This window comes from Anolis carolinensis, chromosome 4, assembly GCF_035594765.1.
Source record: "Anolis carolinensis isolate JA03-04 chromosome 4, rAnoCar3.1.pri, whole genome shotgun sequence".
Taxonomy (NCBI): Eukaryota; Metazoa; Chordata; class Lepidosauria; order Squamata; family Dactyloidae; genus Anolis; species Anolis carolinensis.
The window spans coordinates 167,370,277-167,393,472 of record NC_085844.1 but is presented as its reverse complement, the minus strand read 5'-3'; the positions used below and the strand labels follow the sequence as shown (position 1 = coordinate 167,393,472).

At 40.5% G+C, this 23,196-nt stretch overlaps 2 protein-coding genes across 4 annotated transcripts in view; one reads left to right on the top strand and one right to left on the bottom strand.

Moving 5' to 3' along the window:
* wls (Wnt ligand secretion mediator) overlaps nucleotides 1-22,922 on the bottom strand; it is a 112,562-nt gene extending 89,640 nt beyond the window's left edge. The window contains exon 1 of the mRNA XM_062978174.1: nucleotides 22,818-22,922. The gene's annotated coding sequence lies outside the window, so the exon portion shown is untranslated. The remainder of the gene's footprint in view (nucleotides 1-22,817) is intronic.
* LOC100555942 (methylcrotonoyl-CoA carboxylase beta chain, mitochondrial) overlaps nucleotides 1-23,196 on the top strand; it is a 52,975-nt gene that overhangs the window by 2,620 nt on the left and 27,159 nt on the right. The window contains exons 2-8 of one of the 3 annotated variants that reach the window (XM_062978170.1): nucleotides 2,818-3,150; nucleotides 6,442-6,596; nucleotides 7,441-7,619; nucleotides 8,170-8,250; nucleotides 9,408-9,586; nucleotides 10,847-11,039; nucleotides 11,227-11,318. In XM_062978170.1, the coding sequence (XP_062834240.1) occupies nucleotides 2,822-3,150; nucleotides 6,442-6,596; nucleotides 7,441-7,619; nucleotides 8,170-8,250; nucleotides 9,408-9,586; nucleotides 10,847-11,039; nucleotides 11,227-11,318 (1,208 nt within the window). In that variant the 5' untranslated portion in view covers nucleotides 2,818-2,821. Of the gene's footprint in view, nucleotides 1-2,817; nucleotides 3,151-6,441; nucleotides 6,639-7,440; nucleotides 7,620-8,169; nucleotides 8,251-9,407; nucleotides 9,587-10,846; nucleotides 11,040-11,226; nucleotides 11,319-23,196 lie in introns of all 3 variants that reach the window. The other 2 variants (XM_062978171.1, XM_062978169.1) reach the window with 2 other exon arrangements.

Below are 23,196 nucleotides of genomic sequence, written 5' to 3'. Positions count from 1 at the left end.
ATTAGCTGTCATGCAAAGAGGGGATGGTGGGAATTGCAACCCAATAGCACCTGTAGCACTGACGTTGGGGGATGTTAAACATTTTGAAGTCAGACATCATTTCCACAAGCCTTATATCTAAATTCATACCCCACTCTCCTGAATTAACAGAACAAAATGCAGCTTCCAGATGTTACTGTATCACAACTCCACCAACTCTAGTTGTATGTGTTGTCGAAGGCTTTCATGGCTGAAATCACTGGGTTGCTGTGAGTTTTCTGGGTTGTCTGGCAATGTTCCAGAATCATTCTTTCCTGACGTTTCGCCTGCATCTATAGCAGGCATCTTCAGAGGTTGTGAGGTCTGTTGGAAACTAGGCTATTGGGGTATGTATATCTGTGGAATGTTCAGGGTGGGAGAAAGAAGTCTTGTTTGTTTGAGGCAAGTGCGAATGTTGCAATTGGCCACCTTGATTAGCATTGAATAGCCTTGCAGCTTCAAATCCTGGCTGCGTCCTGCATGGGAGAATCCTTTGTTGGGAGGTGTTAGCTGGCTCTGGTTGATTCATATCTGTTTTCTGAGTGGTGTTCTTTATTTACTGTCCTGATTTAAGAGATTTTTAAAATACTGGTAGCCAGATTTTGTTCATTTTCATGGTTTCCTCCTTTCTGTTGAAATTGTCCACATAGTTGTGGATTTCAGTGGCTTCTCTTTGAAGTCTGACGTGGTAGTTGTTAGAGTAGTCCAGCAGTTCTGTGTTCTCAGCTAATATGCTGTGTCCAGGTTGCTCCTCAAGTGCTCTTCTACGGCTGACCTCTCTGGTTGAATTAGTCTGCAGTGCTTTTCATGTTCCTTGATTCGTGTTTGGGCACTGCATTTGGTGGTCCCTGTGTAGAGTTGTCCATAGATGCATGGTATACAGTAGACTCCTGCAGAGGTGAGAGGATCCTTCTTATCCTTTGCTGAATGTAGTGTTTGTTGGATTTTCTTAGTGGGTCTGAAGGTAGTTTGTAGGCTGTGTTTCTTCATTGGATTCCCTATATGGTCAGTTGTTCCCTTGATGTATGATAAGAACAGTTTTCCTTTGGGTGGATCTTTGTCTTTACTCTCATGGCTTGTTCTTGGCCTTGTAGCACTTCTGAACATTCCACAGATATATAAACTCCAATTGCCTAGTTTCCAACAGACCTCACAACCTCTGAGAATGCCTGCCATAGATACAGGCAAAATGGAAAGAATGCTTCTGGAACATGACCATACAGCCCGGAAAGCTCACAGCAACTCAACTCTAGTTGTGATGTCTAATGAGGAGGAATATAGGAGTTGTATCCAGCATCTGGAGGGCTCCATAAAATGACATGGCAGAGTTGATTTGTCCCGTGGACTCACATAACCTTATGAAGGGGTAGTTGTCCCTAGTAGGGAATTCCAGAGCTTTTACTAAGAAAGTTCTCCATCACTGAAATGAAAGAAGGACTTTTCCCCAAAAGAAACCACAACTTGGACAGTCTTTTATGGGAAAACACAGTCCTCTGTGTTAACTGGGAGTCAGACTTTTCCACTTAAGTCTGTAATCTTTAATCTGTTTTATGACGTTAATGAGACATGCCGCATTATCACAGGATATCTACGTCCTACACCACTGGAGAAATTATACTACTTAGCCGGCATTGCACCACCTGACATCCGCCTGGAAGTAGCAGCCAACAATGAAAGGACCAAGGCATTGACATCTCCGGCCCACCCCCTGTTCCGATATCAGCCAGTACGCCAATGCCTTAAATCAAGAAATAGCTTTCTTAGCCCTACAGAGATACTTGCAGACACACCTCAGCAAGCGAGAGTCCAAAAGTGGCAGGTTAAAGCCTGGAATCTTAATCAGTGGCTGACGCCAGATGAGAGACTCCCCTCTGGGCACACAGAAGACTGGGCAACTTGGAAGGCACTGAACAGACTGCGCTCTGGCACCATGAGATGCAGAGCCAACCTTAAGGAATGGGGCTACAAAGTGGAGTCCGCAACATGCAACTGTGGAAAAGAGCAAACCACAGACCACCTACTGCAATGCATGCTGAGCTCTGCTACATGCACAATGGAGGACCTTCTAACAGCAACACAAGAGGCATTCCAAGTGGCCAGCTACTGGGCAAAAGACATTTAGTATTAATGGCAAGGTTTTTTTTCTTAAATCCATTACAACTTGTACCCTCGGTTTGCTCTGACACAAGAAATAAATAAATAAATTTATGACGTTATATGAAATGCAGTCAATGTCTGCTCCTTTTCATGGGTCTAGTAATAAAAAGGAAAACAAATCAAGACAGAATATCTCCAAATTTACCAGTTTATGTTTACAAATATTCATGTTCAGTAGAGTCTCGCTTATCCAACATAAACGGGCCGGCAGAATGTTGGACAAGTGAAAATGTTGGATAATGAAGGATTAAGGAAAAGCCTATTAAACATCAAATTATGTTATAATTTTACAAATTAAGCACCAAAACATTATGTTTTACAACAAATAGACAGAAAAAGCAGTTCAGTACATGGCAATGTTATGTAGTAATTACTGTATTTATGAATTTAGCACCAAAACATCACAATGTATTGAAAACATTGACTACAAAAACATTGACTAAGAAAAGGCAGATTGCATTGGATAATACAGAAAGTTGGATAAGCGAAGGTTGGATAAGCGAAGGTTGACTACTGTATTTGAAGAGTTAGCTGCTAGATAGTTGAACTTTTGATATGTACTGGCTTATCCTTTACAAATTCAGGGTGTACATGGAATAGGGATTTTAAAAATAAATCATCCACATGTTTATACCATTTCAGGGTCATGTGGAAGCATATTGCTTATACCCCACTCTTCCGATATCTACAGTGTCCTTTATCTACATGTTGTGCCCCTTTATTTTGGGCTTCCAAGAACAAATACCAGGAACTTTACATGAGAAGACAGAAAACATGGAACTTACTGAACTGTGAGGATGGAGTAAAAACTGCCAACATGCCTCCAAGCAACATGATACACTGCTCCTCTGTGAACTTCAAAACAAAAAATGAACAACAGCAAACAAAAATCCCAGTATTAAATGGGGACATCCCTTCCCTTTATAGACATGTATTTGAAAGCAATTCAAGGAACAGCAAGGTCTGCATTCAAAGGTAAAATATTTATTAAAAATTACAACCAGGGGTACATCTACACTTTAGAAATAATGTAGTTTGACACCACCTTAATTGCCATGGCTGTGGAATCCGTGAGGCTGTAGTTTTATAAGGTTTTTAGCATTCTCTGCCATAGAGTGCTGGTACCTCACCAAACTACAACTCCTAGGATTCCATAGCATTAAGTTATGGTAGTTGTGGTGTTAAACTGCATTATTTCTGCAGTGTAGATGAACCCCAAATTAGTCTTTTGTTTATCCAGTTCTTTAGGAATAGTGTATTCATGTTAAGATTCTGTAAAGTAGTTATCCCAGATCTTAACCCATGGCTTATTCTGTTGGTTTTAAGTGAGCTTTGCTGATTTCAAGTGTAATCACTCTGCAAATTTTCACTCTGCATATTTGACATTTATTAAACTTTATCATATCTCCAGAAAGGGTTAGAATGATTTATCAGCTTATGTATAGTTGATATTTATTTTGTAGAGGAGGGAATGGTATTTAGAGCAACATTAGATATAGGTAACATACTGTAACAAACAGGAGCCCCCTGTGGGACAGTGTGTTAAAGCGCTGAGCTGCTAAACTTGCAGACTGAAAGGTCACAGGTTCGAATCCAGGGAGCGGAGTGAGCACCCGCTGTTAGCTCCAGCTCCTGCCAACCTAGCAGTTCGAAAACATGCAAATGTGAGTAGATCAATAGGTACCGCTCCAGAGGGAAGGTAACAGTGCTCCATGCAGTCATGCCGGCCACATGACCTTGGAGGCGTCTACGGATAACGTAGAAATGGAGATGAACACCAACCCCCAGAGTCGGACATGACTAGACTTAACGTCAGGGGAAACCTTTACCTTTACCTTAACATACTGTAAAGGCATCTAGTTTGATTATTTCTTTCAAAGTTTAACTGCAATATATTTTGCATATACTGTATTTGAGAACTTCCTAAAGCGTATTCCCCCTTTTAATTTTGAATGCAATTATATATGGTGACTCATGCCTTTCTAAAATTGTTGACACTTTTGGTTAATTGGTAAGGCAATGACTCACCAATTTTATGGATTACTGCTGGAGAACCATATGGCAACAGTCCAAAAGGCTTTATGCAAAACTATTAGCATAATCTGAAAGAAAGGTATTAAAGATGAAGTCATGACTGCATGTTAGAGCTTTTTTTTAGTTTAATAATTTCCACAATGTCTTTTGAGGAAACTAAACTCCAAACATCACATAATGCAATCTATATACATAAAAATGTAATGTTCGTTTTACTATGGAGTAAACAACAAAGCTACTGAACCGAATCACACCAAATTTGGTCACAAAAGACATAGTCATCCAAAATATGTCTTTCAATCAAAAAAACCCTAGAAATATAGTCAAAATTACTATGAGGAAGAGCTTTTCTCCCCTTAACTGTTAGTTAGAAAAGTTGACTCTGCTGCCTTTAGCTCCCCCCCCCCCCCCGCGCAGCCTTTAGGCCCCGCCCCCTTTTGTCCTAGCAACTCCCTCAGCCAAGATGGCGCCCAGGACACAGGCAGTTAGGCCTCTTCAACACAGCCTATAAAATACAGATTATCTGATTTGAACTGGATTATATGGCAGTGTAGACTCAAGGCCCTTCCACACAGCTATATTACCCAGAATGCCAAGGCAGGATAATCCGCAGTATCTCCTTTGAACTGGATTATCTCAAGTTCACACTGTCATATAATCCAGTTCAGTGTGGATTTTATACAGCTGTGTAGGAGGGGCCTCATATAATCCAGTTCTAAGCAGATAATATAAGATTATAAATATAATATGTAATAATTACTGTGGTATAATAATACAGAACAATATAATCACTAAAACCAGGACAGTAAAGAAAGAGCAACACTCTGAAAGCAGGAAAATTGGGAATTCCAGAAAGGAAACAATCAGGGCCTGCTAACACTTCCCAACAAAGGATTCCCCCAGGCAGGAAGCAGCCAGGCTTTGAAGCTGCAAGGCCATTAAATGCTAATCAAGGTGCCTAATTGCAGCATTCATACTTGCCACACCGAGACTATTAATTGCTCTTCAAACTGGCCAACCAAGGATTCTGCAAGGTAGAAAGCGGCCAGGCTTGCAAGCAACAAGGCTATTCAGTGCTTTCCAACCTGATCAACCAAGATTTCTCCTAGGTGAAAAATCCCCAGGCTTAGAAGCCATGAGGCTACTGAGTCGCATTCAACCTGGCAAGGATGCCCTATGTAGAAAGCGGCCAGACTTTTAATCTGCAAGACTATTCAGTGCAATTCAAATTGGCCAAAAAATCATTCCCCTACAAAGGAAGTAGCCAGGCTTCAAAGCGGGTCTTTGATTGAGGGTGCTACTCCAGCTACTCCAGAAAACAGCCAGGCTTTGAGGCTGCAAGGCTATTCACTGGTATTCCACCTGGCCAACAAATGATTCCCATAAGCTGCAGCAACGTGTGGCCGAGCACAGCTAGTAATGGTATATTAATCCTGTTTTCAGGTGGACTCCCATGATAGCAACAGATCTTAGGGCACAGACAAAGAAAGTGATCAAGCAGTTCTACTTTTCATCAGCGAGTGATTCCAAATGTGTCATTTTCTTTTATTTGTCAAATGAATATTGAAGTAGCAGAAAATTATTTTAAGTCTGGCAGAAAAGAAACACTTCTGCTCATAGTATCAGTAAAGAAATATTTTCATGCTTTTACAGCATTTATATCTACACTGTATAATATTTTCCCAAATTTGGAAAAAAAAATCTGTAGTTCATACTTACACTTACATCTCCAGTTTAAGCAAACATTTTATTATTGCTTTCTTCCTGGTCTTTAATTACATATCCCTACCAAAAGTAAAATTTTGGTGTCTTGGTTTTTAGGCTTGTTCTCGGGGTTATTTGAAGTATTGATTCAGAAAATTGCATTGGATAGACCATATCAGATATGGTTATTGTGATTTTCTATGATGAAGGAAATGAAGGCTGGTATATGACATATGTTCTGTATCTCTAAAACTAGAGTTAATAGAGAAAACTGGTAACATTTTTGGAATCAGAAGGTCAAATATTTCCCAAAACAGGTCTCACATTTAAAGCACCAAAGTATGTGTTGGCCAATGTAATGTAATTAACTCAGCAAGGTTGATGAATATCTTGCATCTCTTTAGGTTAGTAGCTTAACCTCACTATTTTCTCAGTAGATGTAGGGTCATTGATATATGCACTGTGTTAGGTTTTAAGCTCCTTATATGTTGGAACTGAGCTTTATTGAGCCTTTCATTTTAATATCAGGTACTCAGAATTGCTTGAGAAGTTCAGTAAAGGAGGAGGGGAAAATGCAATATATCGTCACACCCAGAAGAACAAAAAGTTGCTTGTTCGTGAACGCTTAAGGATGCTGCTTGATGATGAACATTTCCTTGAGCTTTCCCCTTTTGCAGGCCTAGGTATGCCTTATGGGGATGTTCCAGCTGGAGGCTGTCTCACTGGTATGTTTACATAAGGGGAATTAATGATAAATATGGTTATTAACAATACTGCCAACGTCACAGCTGCTTCATTCTTACTTAATGGGGATAAATCAGTTTTAGCCTGCCATTGATAATTATGTTATTTAATTTATATCCTACTTTTTCTGTCAAGGAACTTAAACAACTACAGCAAATTAAAACGAAATAAAGCTAAAGGCTATATTATATAAAAGTTAAAAACAGTAAACAAGTCTATTAAAAGCACAAATTTAAAACACCAAGCCAGAAGAATATTATTTGTTTTCTGTTACTGTATGCACTGGAATACTGAATTGAAAACACAGTGGACTAGATCTCAAGTGCAACAATTTGAAACCCAGAAAGACTATTGTAGACCAAGCTTGACTTGACGTTAAATATTAAATGAATCATTTCTGTTAGACCTTAAATCTCATAAATGTGTTTATGGTAATCATCCTTCAAGATAAGAATAGTACTTGTAAAGTTCATTGCATATTTAAAATGTAATTTTTGTTACAATAAGCAGAACTAATTATTTCTTTGGGGCAGATGATATTTCTTAGTATAATTAATGGTTTAAGTGATGTGCTGTAGACTAGAAACAGAGTGACACACTCATGTCCACAGCTGATTACATCCCAAGTCTTTTGCAGCATATAGAAAGTTCTAAACTGCAGAAAACCTGATAAGACAATTACAGAATGTTTCCATGTAAATCATTTATTATGAATATGATAAATTGTGATTTTTTTTCCTCACTGGAAGATCTTTGCAACATTCATCCTGAACTTCATTTCAGGAATTGGCAGAATATGTGGGATTTGGTGTGTTTTCTCAGCAAGTGATGCAACAGTGAAAGGTGGGACCCTTTTCCCAATTACAGTAAGGAAACAACTAAGAGCTCAGGAAATAGCAATGCAGAACAGACTTCCATCTATTTATCTTGTGGATAGCGGAGGAGCCTTCTTGCCACTTCAGGTAAAAATATGTTCTATGAAATAAATTCTAAACCTTAAGTCATCAAAATGATTCAATTTAATGTTATTTCATTTATTTATTAAAGTTATATCCTGCCTCTCATTGTATAAGATCCAAGGTGACTTATAAGCATTTAAAAACTGGATTGTACACAATTTTAAAAAGAATTAAACAACAGAATTTAAAATTCTTTTAAAAATTTAATTGTTTTTAAACAATTAAAAACACAATATTGCAATAATGTTAAAATAATACAAAGCAGAGTACAGCCTTCTGTATTTACTGCGCATAGAACCCTACAGAAGTGAAAAACTGCAAATAAAAATTTACTATTTTTACCTGAAAGAATACTTCTCCAGGAATGTCTAGGTCCTCCAGCACAGTCCTATGGCTAACTCCTAGTTGACAAAGTGTTACTTAGATTAGTTGTGATATGAAAAATGGGTAAATATGAAGTGTGATTAATTATATTGTACTATTGATACAGAGTTGAGTTTTGAATTAACTGTAACACTGAAACTCTTGTTCTTCCTTATTCCTGTATTGTTAGGCAGAAATATTTCCTGACAAGTCCCATGGAGGTCGAACTTTTTACAATGTGGCTATGATGTCTTCATTAAGAATTCCTCAGGTATAACAGCATAATAAGTGGTCTGTTTTAAAATGTCTATTCCAGTAGAATTTAGAAAAATAGTTTATAACTGTTTAATCGAGTATTTAAAAATATTTCCAAAGGAATATGTAGCATCTTACATTTGAATTCTTTTTTTTGCTACAATCCTTTTACCTGATATGATTTAGAAACAGTATGATTGATAAAACTATAGTTATTCATTTAGATCTTTGTTGTAAGCATGTATACATACTTTTATATAAGTCTCTGCAACACACATCAGAAGTATAGTCAATCAGTTATATCAGAAATTCTTCCTTCTGATGGCTCACTATATAAAGAGCAAAATGCAATTCACATTCAGAGGGTTGTTACATGTTTGGAGCTGGGCACCTATCCACTTTCAGTATGTTACACTGACATTTTTTACCTTCAATATTTTAATTAAAAGTTTTGACAATAAAAACACGCAAAACAATACTTTAAAAAAGACTAGACAACGATTGCTTAACAAACCTGCATCTCTACATATAAATCTAAAACTACCAACATATACAAAAAGTGGATTTCCAGTTTATCCTTCATTGGTTTCTCTATAAATTTAACATTTTTTTCTTACAGTATGTTACCCTGGCATGATAGTGCTATCACTTCACAGCAGGTAGTGCCACTAGAAGAGCCTTTGCCCACCTCCTAGAATCCAAGGCGGGATGATATAAATCACAATATATGAGTCCTACGTATATGGAAAGAAGAAATGTACACAGTATACCTAACTTACCTAGAGATCTATCCTTGCTTTACAATTTGAAATGTACTCTTGATGCTTTTGATATATCTGTGTGTATATGCCTGGAAGTTATGACGACCCAATGAATTTTGTAGGGTTTTCTTAGCAAGGACTACTTAGAGGTTCTTTGGCTAGTACCTTCCTCTGTAATGCTCCTAATCCAGGGACTAACAAGTTCTGACCCTTCTTAGCTTCCAAGGATCTGGTGTTTTTAGGATATGTATTCCTTCCTAAAATAAAAGTTTTGATATACTTTTTTGATGTTTCCTTGTAGTGATGAACAAACCAATGGTTTTCATAAGAAGTACTATATGTTTTGAAAATCTACAACTAAAGATTAGCTTTTACTTCCCGTTTCCTCTTTCTTAACCTGTGTGTCCTCTAGGTGGCAGTGGTGTGCGGTTCTTGTACAGCAGGAGGTGCTTATCTTCCTACAATGTCAGAAGAAGCAGCTATGATAGATAAAATTGGCACCCTGTTCCTTGCTGGACCCCCTTTAGTTAAAGCTGCCATAGGAGAAGACATTAATTCTGAGGAGCTGGGAGGAGCCATGCTGCATTCCACGTAGATATTGGTTTCTTTTTCTCTTTATGTTGATTGTACTGTATCTTCAAGGCTTCTATTCTCCATCACTAACTTTCTCTGTTTCCTTATGCAAACAGGTTTCTTTTTATTCTTGGTCTTGGGTTTTTTTCTCTACTGATTTAATTTCTATTCTCTTGTCACTTTTATTACTAAATTTCTCTCTTATTTCTTCTATTTTGCTGGAGGGGATACACATTTTCCTCATTTTTATCTGCCTCTGTAACACACTTGACAGCAACCACCTGAACTTATTCTTCTTCCTCAGTGACACACTGTGCAACAGTCATCTGAGTCCCCATATTTTTATTCTTTCCTCAGTAAGATGGGCAGCCGCCACAGGGTTTATGTTCTTATTTTTATTGGTTTTCTCCTTTCTTCCATACTCTGAACTTCCTTAAATCCTTCAAAATAACTGGAGCAGATGAAACTATTTCTAATTGGTAGTTAGGAAATTTTAAACTGATGGAAAAGGGGGGAAGGACTAATGAATCCAACAAAAAAGAATGTGGTTCTGCCATTCCCTTCCATTCTCTTCCATCCCAAGAATGCCAAGTTGAACCCAGCCTGCTTTTCAATTGGAAGGCAAATGCCTCATTCAGGAAGATTTTTCTTAATTAATGTGCTTTAAACTATGTTTCTAAAAACTTTTTAAAAATTATGTGAGTTGTGATATTGAAATGTGAGTTTTCAGCCTGGCTGTGAGTTGCTTTTATGGGGAAACAGTATATAAATTTAAGAAATGTAATTCTAGACATATTTATGTTCTTGTTTGAAAGTCTGAAAGCCTTTCAAAGAAGCCATACTAATTTGCTATATGCTGTGTTCCAGAATCTGGAAAAAGGCTGATAAAACCAGTAAGAGACAATAAAATTGCTAAACATCATGATCATATAAACATATAGATTCAGCACATTTAAAAAGTCAGTAAAACAATAAAATTAATTAATTAATTAATTAATGTGTGCTTAAACAGGAATTTCTTTATCATACAGCAGAATAGGTATCAATTTAACCTGCCAGGGTAGTTTCTCATCTCTCCATAAATTCTGCTTCTTCTGTAGTTAAAATAAATAGTTTTTTGAAATAAATGATCTAGCCAGATGCACAAATGAGTAGGGTTTTTTTTTAAACCCCAAATCACATTAATGTCTCATTATAATTTCCCTCTTTTGATTTATTTTTGTCTTTTCTGTGGTTCATTGTACCCTTTGTCATACATGAATGAAATCTGTCTTTCAGGATCAGTGGGTGTGTTGATTATTTTGCATCTTCAGAAAAAGAGACATATGAATGTATTAGAAATACTATTTCCATGCTGAATTATGATATTCCTGCAGAAGAGACTCTGGAGTTTGATAGTCCCTTGTATGATTCGGATGAACTTTTGGGCCTTGCGCCACAAAATTACAGCTGCACTCTACATATAAAATTAGTAAGAAAAGCTTTCTTTTTTATATATGTTGCATGACCGTAGTTTGGAGAGTATAAACTCTGTAGTTTCATAATATTTTAATATTGAGCAATCATTTCAGACTGAAGGAATGTATCCATCTCACTTTCCCCCTCTCTTTTTAAATAGCTTGTATTATTTTTTTACTTCTCTTCGCACTGTTTTATAGATTCTGAGTCGTATGATCGATGGTAGTAGATTCCACGAATTCAAAGCGAATTATGGAACAACGTTAGTAACGGGATTTGCCTACATAGAAGGGTAAGTCTAAAATTTAAAACAAACAGACTAGCTTGCTTGGATATTGTATATGCAGAGCCAAGTGTTTATAGGCTTATTTTGAACTACTTAGGAAGCAGTCCTAGTTAAACATACTGTACCTGAGAGTAGGTCTTCTAAATTCAGTGGGTCTTACTCCAGAATAGACATTAATCAAATTTCTTCGGCAGTGTTTCCTTTTTTAGACTTGTCAGAACTGTTTTCATTTTATTATTTGTGTATTAAATTTCGTTATATTTCAGTGCTCAGGAAAGCTTTTGTGTGACTTTCCAAACAGCAGAGCTCAAAGATATTACTTCAATCCATGAATTAACAATTTGTTTGAGAAAATTAATGAAATTGTCAATAGCCTAACTTTAAGGTTGGTGATTGTTGTTTTTATTTTGTGCCTTCAAGTAATGTCAAGTGACCCTATCACTGGAGATTGTCAGGTTGGACTGAAATTTAAACACCTTTTTCTGAAAGAGATCAGTTTTGTGACTTATTCTTGTGTTGCTGTCTAATTCTCACTATGCTTTATCTTTCATTCTGTCTTTATTGCATGGACCAAATACAAGTCTCTTTTATAAATGAAAATCCTTTATGGTTTGCTGTAAAATGTGTGGTTCAAGCCTAATTTAAATATATTCCAAGTGATTGGAAGAGGGGTGGACCTTTCCAGCCAATAACTAGTTACAGAGCATCCAATTCTGTAAACTGTCAGGTTTTGGGAAATACATTTTCCTAATAAACAGCAGCATATTGTTGCTAGGAAAATTTTATTTATCTGCCATCACCACAATCAAATAACACATTGTGCACCTTCAAGCCATTTCTGACATAACAGCAACCCTAAGGTGACCCTTCCAAAAACATATCCTTTACAGATGTGAGTTGTGAAATATATGTGTTCATTTTGGCTGCTGATCAGCAAAAGTATGATGTTGCTTATCCTGTAGAAGACATTTTTTTTTTGGTTCTTGTAATATTTTGTAGTAGTATAGTCTACTGACAGTACTCTTCTAGGCCTTAAACTATGGCTCTTCAACCTGTGGTCCTCCAGGTGTTTTGGACTTCAGCTTCCATAATTCCTGACTATTGAACAAGCTGGCTAGCTGGGAGTTGGAGGCCAAACACCTGGGGGTCCGCAGGTTGAAGAGGTCTGCCTTAAACTATTGAATGAAGAGCAAATCTGCCAAGTATTAAGAGAACAAGAATTTAGCCCTTCTATAACAATGTTCTTGTGAGACTTGCTTAAATCAACATTAGTTCTACACAGTGTGCTCGTCAATAGTATCTTGTACTCAGTTTCTTTACATAAGTTTGTATTCTGGTAATACCAGGAACCTCCGGTGGTGCAGTGTGTTAAAGCGCTGAGCTGCTGAACTTGCAGACCAAAAGGTCGCAGGTTCGAATCCGGGGAGCGCCTGCTATTAGCTCCAGCTTCTGCCAACCTAGCAGTTCGAAAACATGCAAATGTGAGTAGATTAATAGGTACCGCTCCAGCGGGAAGGTAACGGCGCTCCATGTAGTCATGTCGGCCACATGACCTTGGAGGTGTTTACGGACAACGCCAGCTCTTCGACTTAGAAATGGAGATAAGTACCAACCTCCAGAGTCGGACATGATTGGACTTAACGTCAGGGGAAAACTTTACCTTTACCTAATGCAACACCAAACATAAGATGAGAACCATAAAACTGCAGATCCAGTGAAAAATACTTTTGTATATGTTGTTATAATACAAGCTGTGATGTGGTCGTTTCAGTGTTGGACTGTGACTTCTGAGATCAGGATTTGAATCTCCATTTGGCCACAGAAACTCACTGGTTTACCTAGGTCAAATCACATTCTGTCGGCCTCAGAGGAAAGCAACTACAAATGCAAATATTGCCAAAACATCATGTGATATTTACATTAGGTTGCTCTATGTTGGTAAAAGACTTGAAGGCACACAACAACAACATGATATATCAGGTTTCAGTTTATCAATAAAATTATATTTAAACAATCAACTTCTTTAAACAAAACAATATATCAGAATGATGAACAGGTTGCTTCACCAGATATGTAGCTATTTCTTTCTGTGGCTGGCTGCCCTTCCCCTATGAGGATCCAATGGAATTCTAGTGTCAGTATCGAGGGAAGTCATAGCCCCACTCTATTCTTCTTTAGTCAGATATTACCTGGAATACTGTGTCCAGTTCTGGGCAAAACAATTCAAGAAGGATATTGACAAGATGGAATGTGTCCAGAGGAGTGCAACCAAAATAGTCAACTTTTGGAAACCAAGTCCTATGAGGAATGGCTTAAGGAGCTTGGTATATTTAGCTTGGTATGTATGTTAAGGCTAATCGGGGACATGATAGCCATACTTAAATATTTGAAAGAATACCACTTTGAGGAGGGGACAAGCCTATTTTTGCTGCTCTGGAGACTAAGACACAGAGCAATAGATTCAGATTGCAAAAGAGATTCCATCTAGACATTAGGAAGACCTTCCTGACTGTAAGAGCTGTTTGGTAGTGAAATACACTACCTAAGAGCCTCCTTCTCTGAAGGTTTTTGAGAAGAGGCTGGATGGGCATCTGTCAGCAGTGCTTTAATTGTGTTTTCCTGCATGGTAGGGCATTGCACTGGATGGTCCTTGTGGTCTCCTCCAACTCTATGATTATGTGATAATCACATAATCATAGAGTTGGAGGATACAATTGACAGAAGCCAGAAGGTGTCTTTGGTATAATGGTACTTTAATAGTTTAGTCCTACCCAGTATGTAGTGAGCTACTGACTGGAAAATCCCAGTTTGCCAGTTAGTTCTTTAAACCTAGTCTAGGATTAAGAGCCTAGTAAATAATTGAAGTACAGAATGAAAAGCCTGAAGAACTGCCACCTTCTGGCTTCCGTTAATAGACTAGCTAAGCAGCAGTAGGTTTCATTCTCTAGTGCTTTCACCACCCCTAGAATCACTCAAAACATTTAAAAAGCTCAAATAAATATTTAAAGTCCATTTTGTATGTGAAAGAAGCCAATAGCAGCCTAACCCTTTCCCTTAATGTTAAGCTTCCCCCTGAGCAGTGTTAGAGAATGAATCATTTTGCTAAGATGGATAAAGCATGCTACAAACGCAGGCTCTTCATTTCCTCTGAGATGAAAGTGTGCTTATTGAAATACTTTTTCTGTTATGGCAAAAAGACAAACTGTGCCAATGAGAATATGAATAGATACATTTTGCTTGCAAAAATTTTGCATGAAAATTAATGAAGTTCCATGTTTGTTCCTTATTTAGGATTCATTTTCTCAGCAATTAAGTAGATTTCCAGATAGGATTGCCGTTAATCAGAAACGATTTTACAGCATTCAAGATTAACAACATTTATTTATTTATTTATTTATTTATTTATTTACAGCATTTATATTCTGCCCTTCTCACCCCGAAGGGGACTCAGGGCGGATCACATTACACATATAGGCAACCATTCAATGCCTTTTAACATAGAACAAAGACAAACAAACATAGGCTCCGAGCGGGCCTCGAACTCATGACCTCCTGGTCAGAGTGATTCATTGCAGTTAATTGCAGCTGGCTTGCTCTCCCGCCTGCGCCACAGCCCGGGCCTGACTTTTGAGTCAGTTACACAGATTATGGGTACAGAGGTAGGGCTTTATCCTTTACTGTCCGTCTGTTTTTTTCACATGTTCAGATTGATAAAGAAGCCTCAACTCATTAAAGACCAATGTATACCCAAGGTATTTATTAAACGAATATTGTAGAAATCAGGTAGTGTCACTGATACAAAAGAGTCTGGACAGACTGGTGTCCATAGGCACCACATTGGGGGTCTAAGGCTAAACAACAGTGATCCAGTGAGCTTTGTAGTATATTAGGAATTGGGATAAGTCTGCTAGGCCAAAGTATTACTCTCCACATTACAAACATGTTACATTGTGATTTCAGTGTGTGTATATTTGGCTATGTTTTAGCAACAATAGTTTGGTCATTGCTCGGTCAAAAGGATTTATTCAGTATAAAAGATAACACTGTGGTTGTACAACAGCCATTAATAACTCCACTCACCAATTGACCTTTTCAAGCATTTTCTATTTTATTCATTGGTTAAATGTGCATCCTGCCTTTCTCCCACTAAACCTCAGTGCATTGTATGCAATTATATTCCTCCCTACTTTATCCTTATAATTAATTTCTGTGGTAGGTCAATATAAGACAATGTGATTATCCCAAACTCAAAGCTAATCTGGACGGTGAATCTGTATCTCCCAAGCCCCAGGTCAATATTTTAACAATTATACTATACTGCTTTTTTTGTAATTCAATCTGATATTGAATTCAATCAATAAAAGGACCCTCCCTGAAAAAATAGAGTTTGAAAATGAGAATATATATATTCTTCTGGAAGGGTTTTTTTTCCCTTTCCTCCTTTCCTGGAATACAGCAGATCTGATTGAGCTAAGCGGTAGGGCAATACTTATCTCATTTTCAGTTTTTGTTCAGTTCTGCTCATTAGTTATTTCTCTTCCTTGTGCAAAGCTACTTCTCACACAGTTCTGTTTGCTGCTCTCCCCCAGCATTATCCTGCTGGTACGCAGCAGAAGATGACCTTAACTTCCAATCTTCATAGTGACATTATTGTCCTTCCAAGCACTTCCCTGTCAACACATTTCTGTTCCAGTTTATTCTAACTTAGCATATACTCTTTGGTTTTTAATTACCATATATACTCATGTATAAGTTGACCTCATGTGTAAGTCGAGGATGAGTTTTGAAGCCAAACGTATAGATTTAGATATGGCCCATGGATGTTGGGGGTTATTCTGCAGAAAAGGGAAAGCACCAAGGCTGCCTTGGAACCAGTCACTCCTAGCTGCCATCACAATTTTTCCATCCAGGCATCCCAAAAGGCCACAAGTGGTACCATGGTGAAGAAAGTAGAGGGCTCCTGCTTCCTTTAGGTTCTCCCAAGAAGGACTAAAGTCTCACTTTTCACTATTCCACTCAGAGAAGGGGGTAGTTCCCCTTTTAAAATAAGAGTTAAGATGCAGTACTTATGTTGATTTGTGAACAAGTTGACCCAAGTATTTTGGTTTGATTTTTGGACTTGCATATGAGTATATAGGGTATATATGCACTTCCTCCTCTTGAAACATTTCAGACTGTATCCATTGCTGTGGTGAGGGGGCTTGCGTGTTCCAATGAACCTGTGGGCACAACCACTGGAGTCATGCACTCCCAGGAGGGGCCACAGGGGAGGATCTAGACCAAGCACAATCCGAAGACCCTAAGTTCTCAATGGCGGAGCAGGCGGAGGATAACATGGTACATGTTACAGTTGCTGTGAAGGCAGAAGAAGGCTGCAACAGACTGACAAGCCACTGTTGTGTTAACCACACCATTGCTGGGACCTCACCCTGTGAAGACTGTGTGTTGACTGGTCGTGCATCAACCTCCACACATTAAAAAAAATCATGCACAGGCGTCTTCCAAGAAAAATAAAAACTAACCAACAAAAGTCCCATGGCGATCAGCGAGTGGCGACGGGGGCAGGACTGTGAAATCCGGAAGCCCCTAGTCACAGACTGGCACATGGGCGGTGGATATGGACTCAGTCGTTCTACCTCAAGGTCCGAGGCAGTTGAGTAGTCTGGCAGCTGTATCCATGACTGAGCAGCCCTTTTTAGGATCCGCTCTGCTCACCCCACATGGGAAAGGGGCTAGAAAAGGTGCCCTAAACATAGTCTGCCTCTCTTACCCTGACTGGACTGCCGTGTCCAGAGGGGTCACCACTCTGCGGCCAAAAAAGAGAAATTAACTTCAGAATGTGGAACATCCGGACACTGTTGTATAACACCGACAGCGAACGCCCCGAATGCAGGACTGCTATAATTGCAAGGGAGCTGGGATGCTTTAACATTGACATAGCAGCCCTTCAGGAGCCCCGGAGAGCAGGAGAGGGACAGCTGAAGGAAGAAAAAGGAGGCTACACCGTCTTCTGGAAGGGTCTGCCTGAAGAAGAGCGAAGAATACATGGAGTTGGCTTTGCTATCAGAAATGACCTGGTGAAGCACCTGACTGAAGCACCCACTGGCATTAACGAACGACTCTCAACCCTCCGAATTAACCTTGCCAAAAACCAACAGGCAACCATCATATGTGCCTATGCACCAATACTAGATGCTGACGAAGACGTCAAGGAAAATTTTTATTGTCAGCTGGACACTATCCTACCGGAGATACCTAAGGAGGACAAAATCATCCTCCTGGGGGATTTTAATGCAAGAGTTGGACGGGACTCCGACCTGTGGCCAGGGATCATAGGGAAAGACTGAGTCAGAAATAGCAACTCGAATGGCCTCTTGCTTCTCACCAAATGCGGAGAGCACAACCTTGTCATCACCATCACACTGTTTTGCCAGAAAAACAAGCTCAAGACATCATGGAATCACCCCCGGTCAAAGCATTGGCACCTCTTGGACTATGTAATTACACGTGCCAGAGACTGCCGCGAAGTGCTTCTCACAAGGGCCATGACAGGTGCCGATGACTGCTGGACAGACCACAGGTTAATCCGATCCATGATGGCTATCAAGATCGCCCCAAACGCAGACTCCAAGGAAGAAACATAAGGCGCAAAATGAACACCCAAGCCCTTCAGGAGCCCTCCAAACAACACTCAAGGATCATCTACTCACAGAACACCCCGAAAATGTTGAGGAACATTGGAACAAACTGAAGACCTCCATCATCACAGCCTGTGAAGAAACCATTGGATACCAAACTAAGAAACATCAAGACTGGTTTGACGATAACGACCAAAAGATCCAACAGCTAATTGATAACAAAAGGAAAGCCTTCCAAACATGGCAGAGAGACACCAACTGTGCTGCTAAGAAAAAGATCAATGCTAGTGCAAAAGCTGAGGTCCAAAGAAGGACCAGAGAACTCAAGAAGATCTGGTGGACAAAGAAGGCTGAAGAAATCCAACACTTTGCAGATACCCATGATGCTCAGGGATTTTTCAAAGCCACAAAGATAATCTACAGACCAAGAAACCATGGCATACAGCCTCTACGCTCATCAGATGGAACCAAAATTCTGAAGGACAAAACATCAATTTCACTACGTTGGAAAGAGCACTACCAGAACCTGCTGAATCGCAGCTCCAATGTGGCCGAACAACAAACCAGGGATGAGCTTGTAGCACTGCCTAGTTTGGAAGAAGTTAGCAATGCAATCAGCCAACAAAAAAACAAAAACAAAGCCAGCGGACCTGATGGGATCCCTGCTGAAATCTTCAAAGAGGGTGGACCTGAGCTGATACAACAACTCTACCAGCTCATTGAAAAGGTGTGGGTGACCGAGAAAATCCCAGCAGACTTCAAGGATGTCACCATCATCACCCTTTTCAAGAAAGGGGATAGAGCAGACTGCGGAAACTATTGCGGTATCTCCCTTCTAACCTCTGCTGGGAAAATCCTCGCAAGAATCCTTGCAAACCGCCTTCTTCCTCTCTCAGAAGACACCCTCCCAGAAACCCAGAATAGCTTCCGCCTCTCCAGAGGAACAGTGGACATGATCTTCACTGCTCGATAGCTCCAAGAAAAATGCAGGGAACAAAATCAACCTCTGTACATGGCATTCATTGACCTTGCAAAGGCATTTGACACAGTAAATCACAGTGGTCTCTGGACCATCCTCCAAAAAATCGGGTGCCCTGACAAATTTGTGAACATCCTGCGGCTCCTCCATGATGACATGATGGCAACAGTCTTGGACAGCAACGGCTCCCAAAGTGACCCATTTAAGGTGGAATCAGGTGTCAAGCAGGGATGTGTTATTGCCCCTACCTTATTTTCCATCTTCATTGCTATGATATTTCACCTTGTTGATGGGAAGCTTCCCACCAGAGTGGAAATTATCTATCGGACAGATGGCAAGCTATTTAACCTCAGCAGACTGAAAGCCAAAACCAAGGTCACCACAACATCTATTATAGAACTCCAATATGCTGATGACAACATAGTCTGTGCACATTCAGAAGAAGACCTACAGGTCACTCTAAACACCTTCGCAGAAGCATACGAGAAGCTCGGCCTCTCACTGAACATCGGGAAAACCAAAGTGCTCTTCCAACAGGCACTAGCTACTCCCTCTGCAATGCCAAGAATACAGCTTAATGATGTAACATTAGAAAATGTTGACCGTTTCTGCTACCTTGGCAGCCACCTCTCCACAAAAGTCAACATCGACACTGAAATACAACACCGCCTGAGCTCTGAGAGTGCAGCATTTTTCCGTATGAAGCAGAGAGTGTTTGATAATCGGGACATCCGTAGAGATACCAAGGTGCTTGTTTATAAAGCCATTGTCCTCCCAACCCTGCGAAACGTGGATGGTCTACAGATGTCACACTCAACTCCTGGAGTGATTCCATCAGCGTTGCCTCAGAAAAATCCTGCAAATCTCTTGGGAAGACAAGCGGACAAATGTCAGCGTGCTTGATGAAGCAAAGACCACCAGCATTGAAGCGATCTCCTATGCCATCAATTCCGCTGGACTGGCCACGTTGTCCAAATGCCCGATCACCGTCTCCCAAAGCAACTCCTCTACTCTGGACTCAAGAACGGGAAACGTAATGTTGGTGGGCAGGAAAAGAGATTTAAATATGGGCTTAAAGCCAACCTTAAAAACTGTGGCATAGACACTGAGAACTGGGAAGCCCTGGTCCTTGAGTGCTCTAATTGGAGGTCAGCTGTGACCAGCAGTGCTGTGGAGTTCGAAGAGGCACAAATGGAGGGCTTAAGGGGTAAACGTCCCAAGAGGAAGGCCCGTCAAGCCAACCCTGACCGAGACCGCCTTCCACCTGGAAACCGATGTCCTCACTGCGGGAGAACATGCAGATCAAGAATAGGTCTCTTCAGCCACCTAAGAACCCATCTTCAAGACCCCACGACTGGAAGACCATCATCCTCGAACTACGAGGGATTGCCTAAGCAACTGCTTAATTTTATGAAGCTGAATTAAATACCTTCAAAAACATAATGGTAAGTAATGATCATTAACAGAAGTTGAATCATACTCAAATGGAAGATGTCCCTTGCATCTCCAGTAAAACTGCTTCTGAAGGTTTCAAAAGTGTGCAGAATTTTACAGAGCTAGCTGAAAACAGAAGAAAATTGGGGAACTTCTTGAGTTAGCTTCCCTTATGTAAAGGGTGTTTTTTATCTGCGTTATTAGCATTCAACATGTCATGCACAAAGTAATCATACTTTTCCAACTTACATCTTCAAGGGATTTGGTCAAGTGATTTTCCAGGAGTGCTCTGCTCTCTTTGTTCATGCTACACGTGGTAGAAAATTTTATTTCATCTAAACATTTATAACTGCAGGCAGCCCCCAGGTTATAAACATCCAGCTTACAAATGACTCCTAGTTAAGAACGGGGGTGAGATAACAGGAAGTGAGAGAAATATATCCCCAGGAAGGGAAATTCACGAGATGGGGAGGGATGTGTGTGTCTCTGCTCAAGCTTTCTCATCAATCCTTGTTTCCACCATAGGACAATTTTTTAAAACTCCAATTGTCACAGAGATAGAAAGTGAGGTGAAATCTTTTAACCAGGGACATAGACAGCAAAAACAAACACCGAAGGGTGTTAACCCTTCCCTATGCTATCAAAAGATGATCATATATACAAGAAAGCCCCGGTTAACTGAGCCCCAGTTAACCGAGTCTCTGGGTTATCCAAGGCACCACCGGGGGTGCCCCTCCCTCTCCCTCTCCTTCTCTCAAGTTTGAAAGAAGGAGAGGGAGAGGGAGGAGGAAGCGCCCGGCAATCGCTGCTGCCTAGCAGCCATGGTGAAGCACTTCCCAAGGGGCGAAGCCCTGGCAAGCCCCTCGCCATCGCTCCAGCCTAGACAGGAGCAATGGCGAGAGGCTTTCCAAGGGGCGAAGTCTTGCGGAGGGATGTCCCTGGGTGAGACTTCGGCCCAGGCAAGCCCCTCGCCATCGCTCTGGCCTAGATAGCAGCGATGGCGAGGGGCTTCCCAAGAGGTGAGGTCTCCTCGCCCTATCCGAGCCATTCAGTTATCCAAGATGGGGCCCGCCCCTTTATCTCGGATAACAGGGGCTCTACTGTATGTGTATACACACACACACACACACACACACACACACACTAGCTGTGCCTGGCCACGCGTTGCTGCGGCTTTTGGAAATCATTTGTTGGCCAGATGGAATAGCAGTGAATAGCCTTGCAGCCTCAAAGCCTGGCTGTTTTCTTTTTTTGGTGAGCTGGAATCCAATGGAATAGGCTTGCTGCTTGGGAGGCTGGGTGCTTGCGTTCTAGGGGAATGGTTTTTTGGGCTGCTAGAATTGCAATGAATAGCCTCACTACTTCAAAGCCTTACTGCTTGTTACCTAGGGGAATCTTTCGTTGGTCAGCTTCAATAGTACAGAACAGTATTGCTGCTTCAGTGCCTGGCCACCTTCTACCAAGGTTAATCCTTTGTTGGTCTGGTTGAATTGCACTGAATAGCCTTGCAGCTTCAATGCCTGGCTGTGTTATAGCTAGGGGAATCCTGTTTCGCAAGCTGGAGTAGCTCCTTCAATTAGAGAGCCGCTTTGAAGCCTGGCTACTTGCTTTGTAGGGGAATCATTGTTTGGCCAACTTGTATTGCACTAAATAGCCTTGCTGCTGGACTTCCGGGTGAGCGCTGATGGCGACGGACACGATTTTCTAGGGCTCTAGAAAATCACTCGATGTTGCGCCAGTTAGTGCCATCGGCACTACCCTCCATCGTGGATTGAAACGAGAAGGGGTTGCCAAACCAGTAGAACCCCCGATGACCCCAAAGCTTCTTCACTCCTCAAGAGTGAGGGAACGAGCGGGTCCGGGGGCTGGTTAGCAAGGCGTGCTTCGTGAAGCGGAGGAGACTCGGCACAAGCCGGACACCGCGCTCATTTCAACACAATGAAGATGGAAAGAAAATGAAGTATCCGGACTGAAGGGGGGCCTGGATAGGAATGTAAGTAGATATTTTTGGATCGCTAACTTTCATGAAAAGTACTCCAGGCAAATAATAGAGATAACAAACAAATATAACCAGTGGAATATACGACCATCCACTTTCGGGTTCGTTCCAATGATAACAAAGGGGCTAACCAAGCCTTTATAAATCAGCCAAAAGGTGAATGACGGTGGTCACTAAAGGTGTGGAAAGTATTGTTGAAAATAAGGCATCTCGCATTATAACAGTTTTTTTAGAGATCGGATTGGAACTGAGATAGAAGTCACCTGAGATAAATTATTTGGACCACGCAATAGATGTCGTACCCCGCTGCCTCCTTAAGCCCCATAATATAAAATATATAAAGAAAGTGCTTTGGCTCTTTATCATCACAGAATATACAGAAAAGGGGGACCACAAATACTGCAAGATCTAACTTAACAAAAAAAAAGAAGAAGTCTGCAACAACCAATACTGACCTTGGTCTGGTGAGATAGATAAGGTGTTGTGTCTACGAAGCTCATCCCACGCCCGCCTGCGCGAGAGCTGGAGAGTAGTCTCCACCTCTAGCTGGTTGCGGAAGTAACTCCTGGAAACAGGAAACGGAGGGGAATGCTAACTAAGTAGCACACACCAAAGAGTTGTGTATCACTCGGAAGAGGTCCAGACAGAAAGGAATTAAAGAACCATTCAAGGAAGTGGTCATCCCTGAGTTGTATTGGTGCTGGTGAGACGCACAGTAAGAGAAGGGGAGGCAAGGCATCCGTGGACTCATAACCACATTCGGGTGAAAGATAAACACTTTCTTATTAAACGTCAAGGAAGCTACTAATCCTGTAATCAAATAAATACTATCTA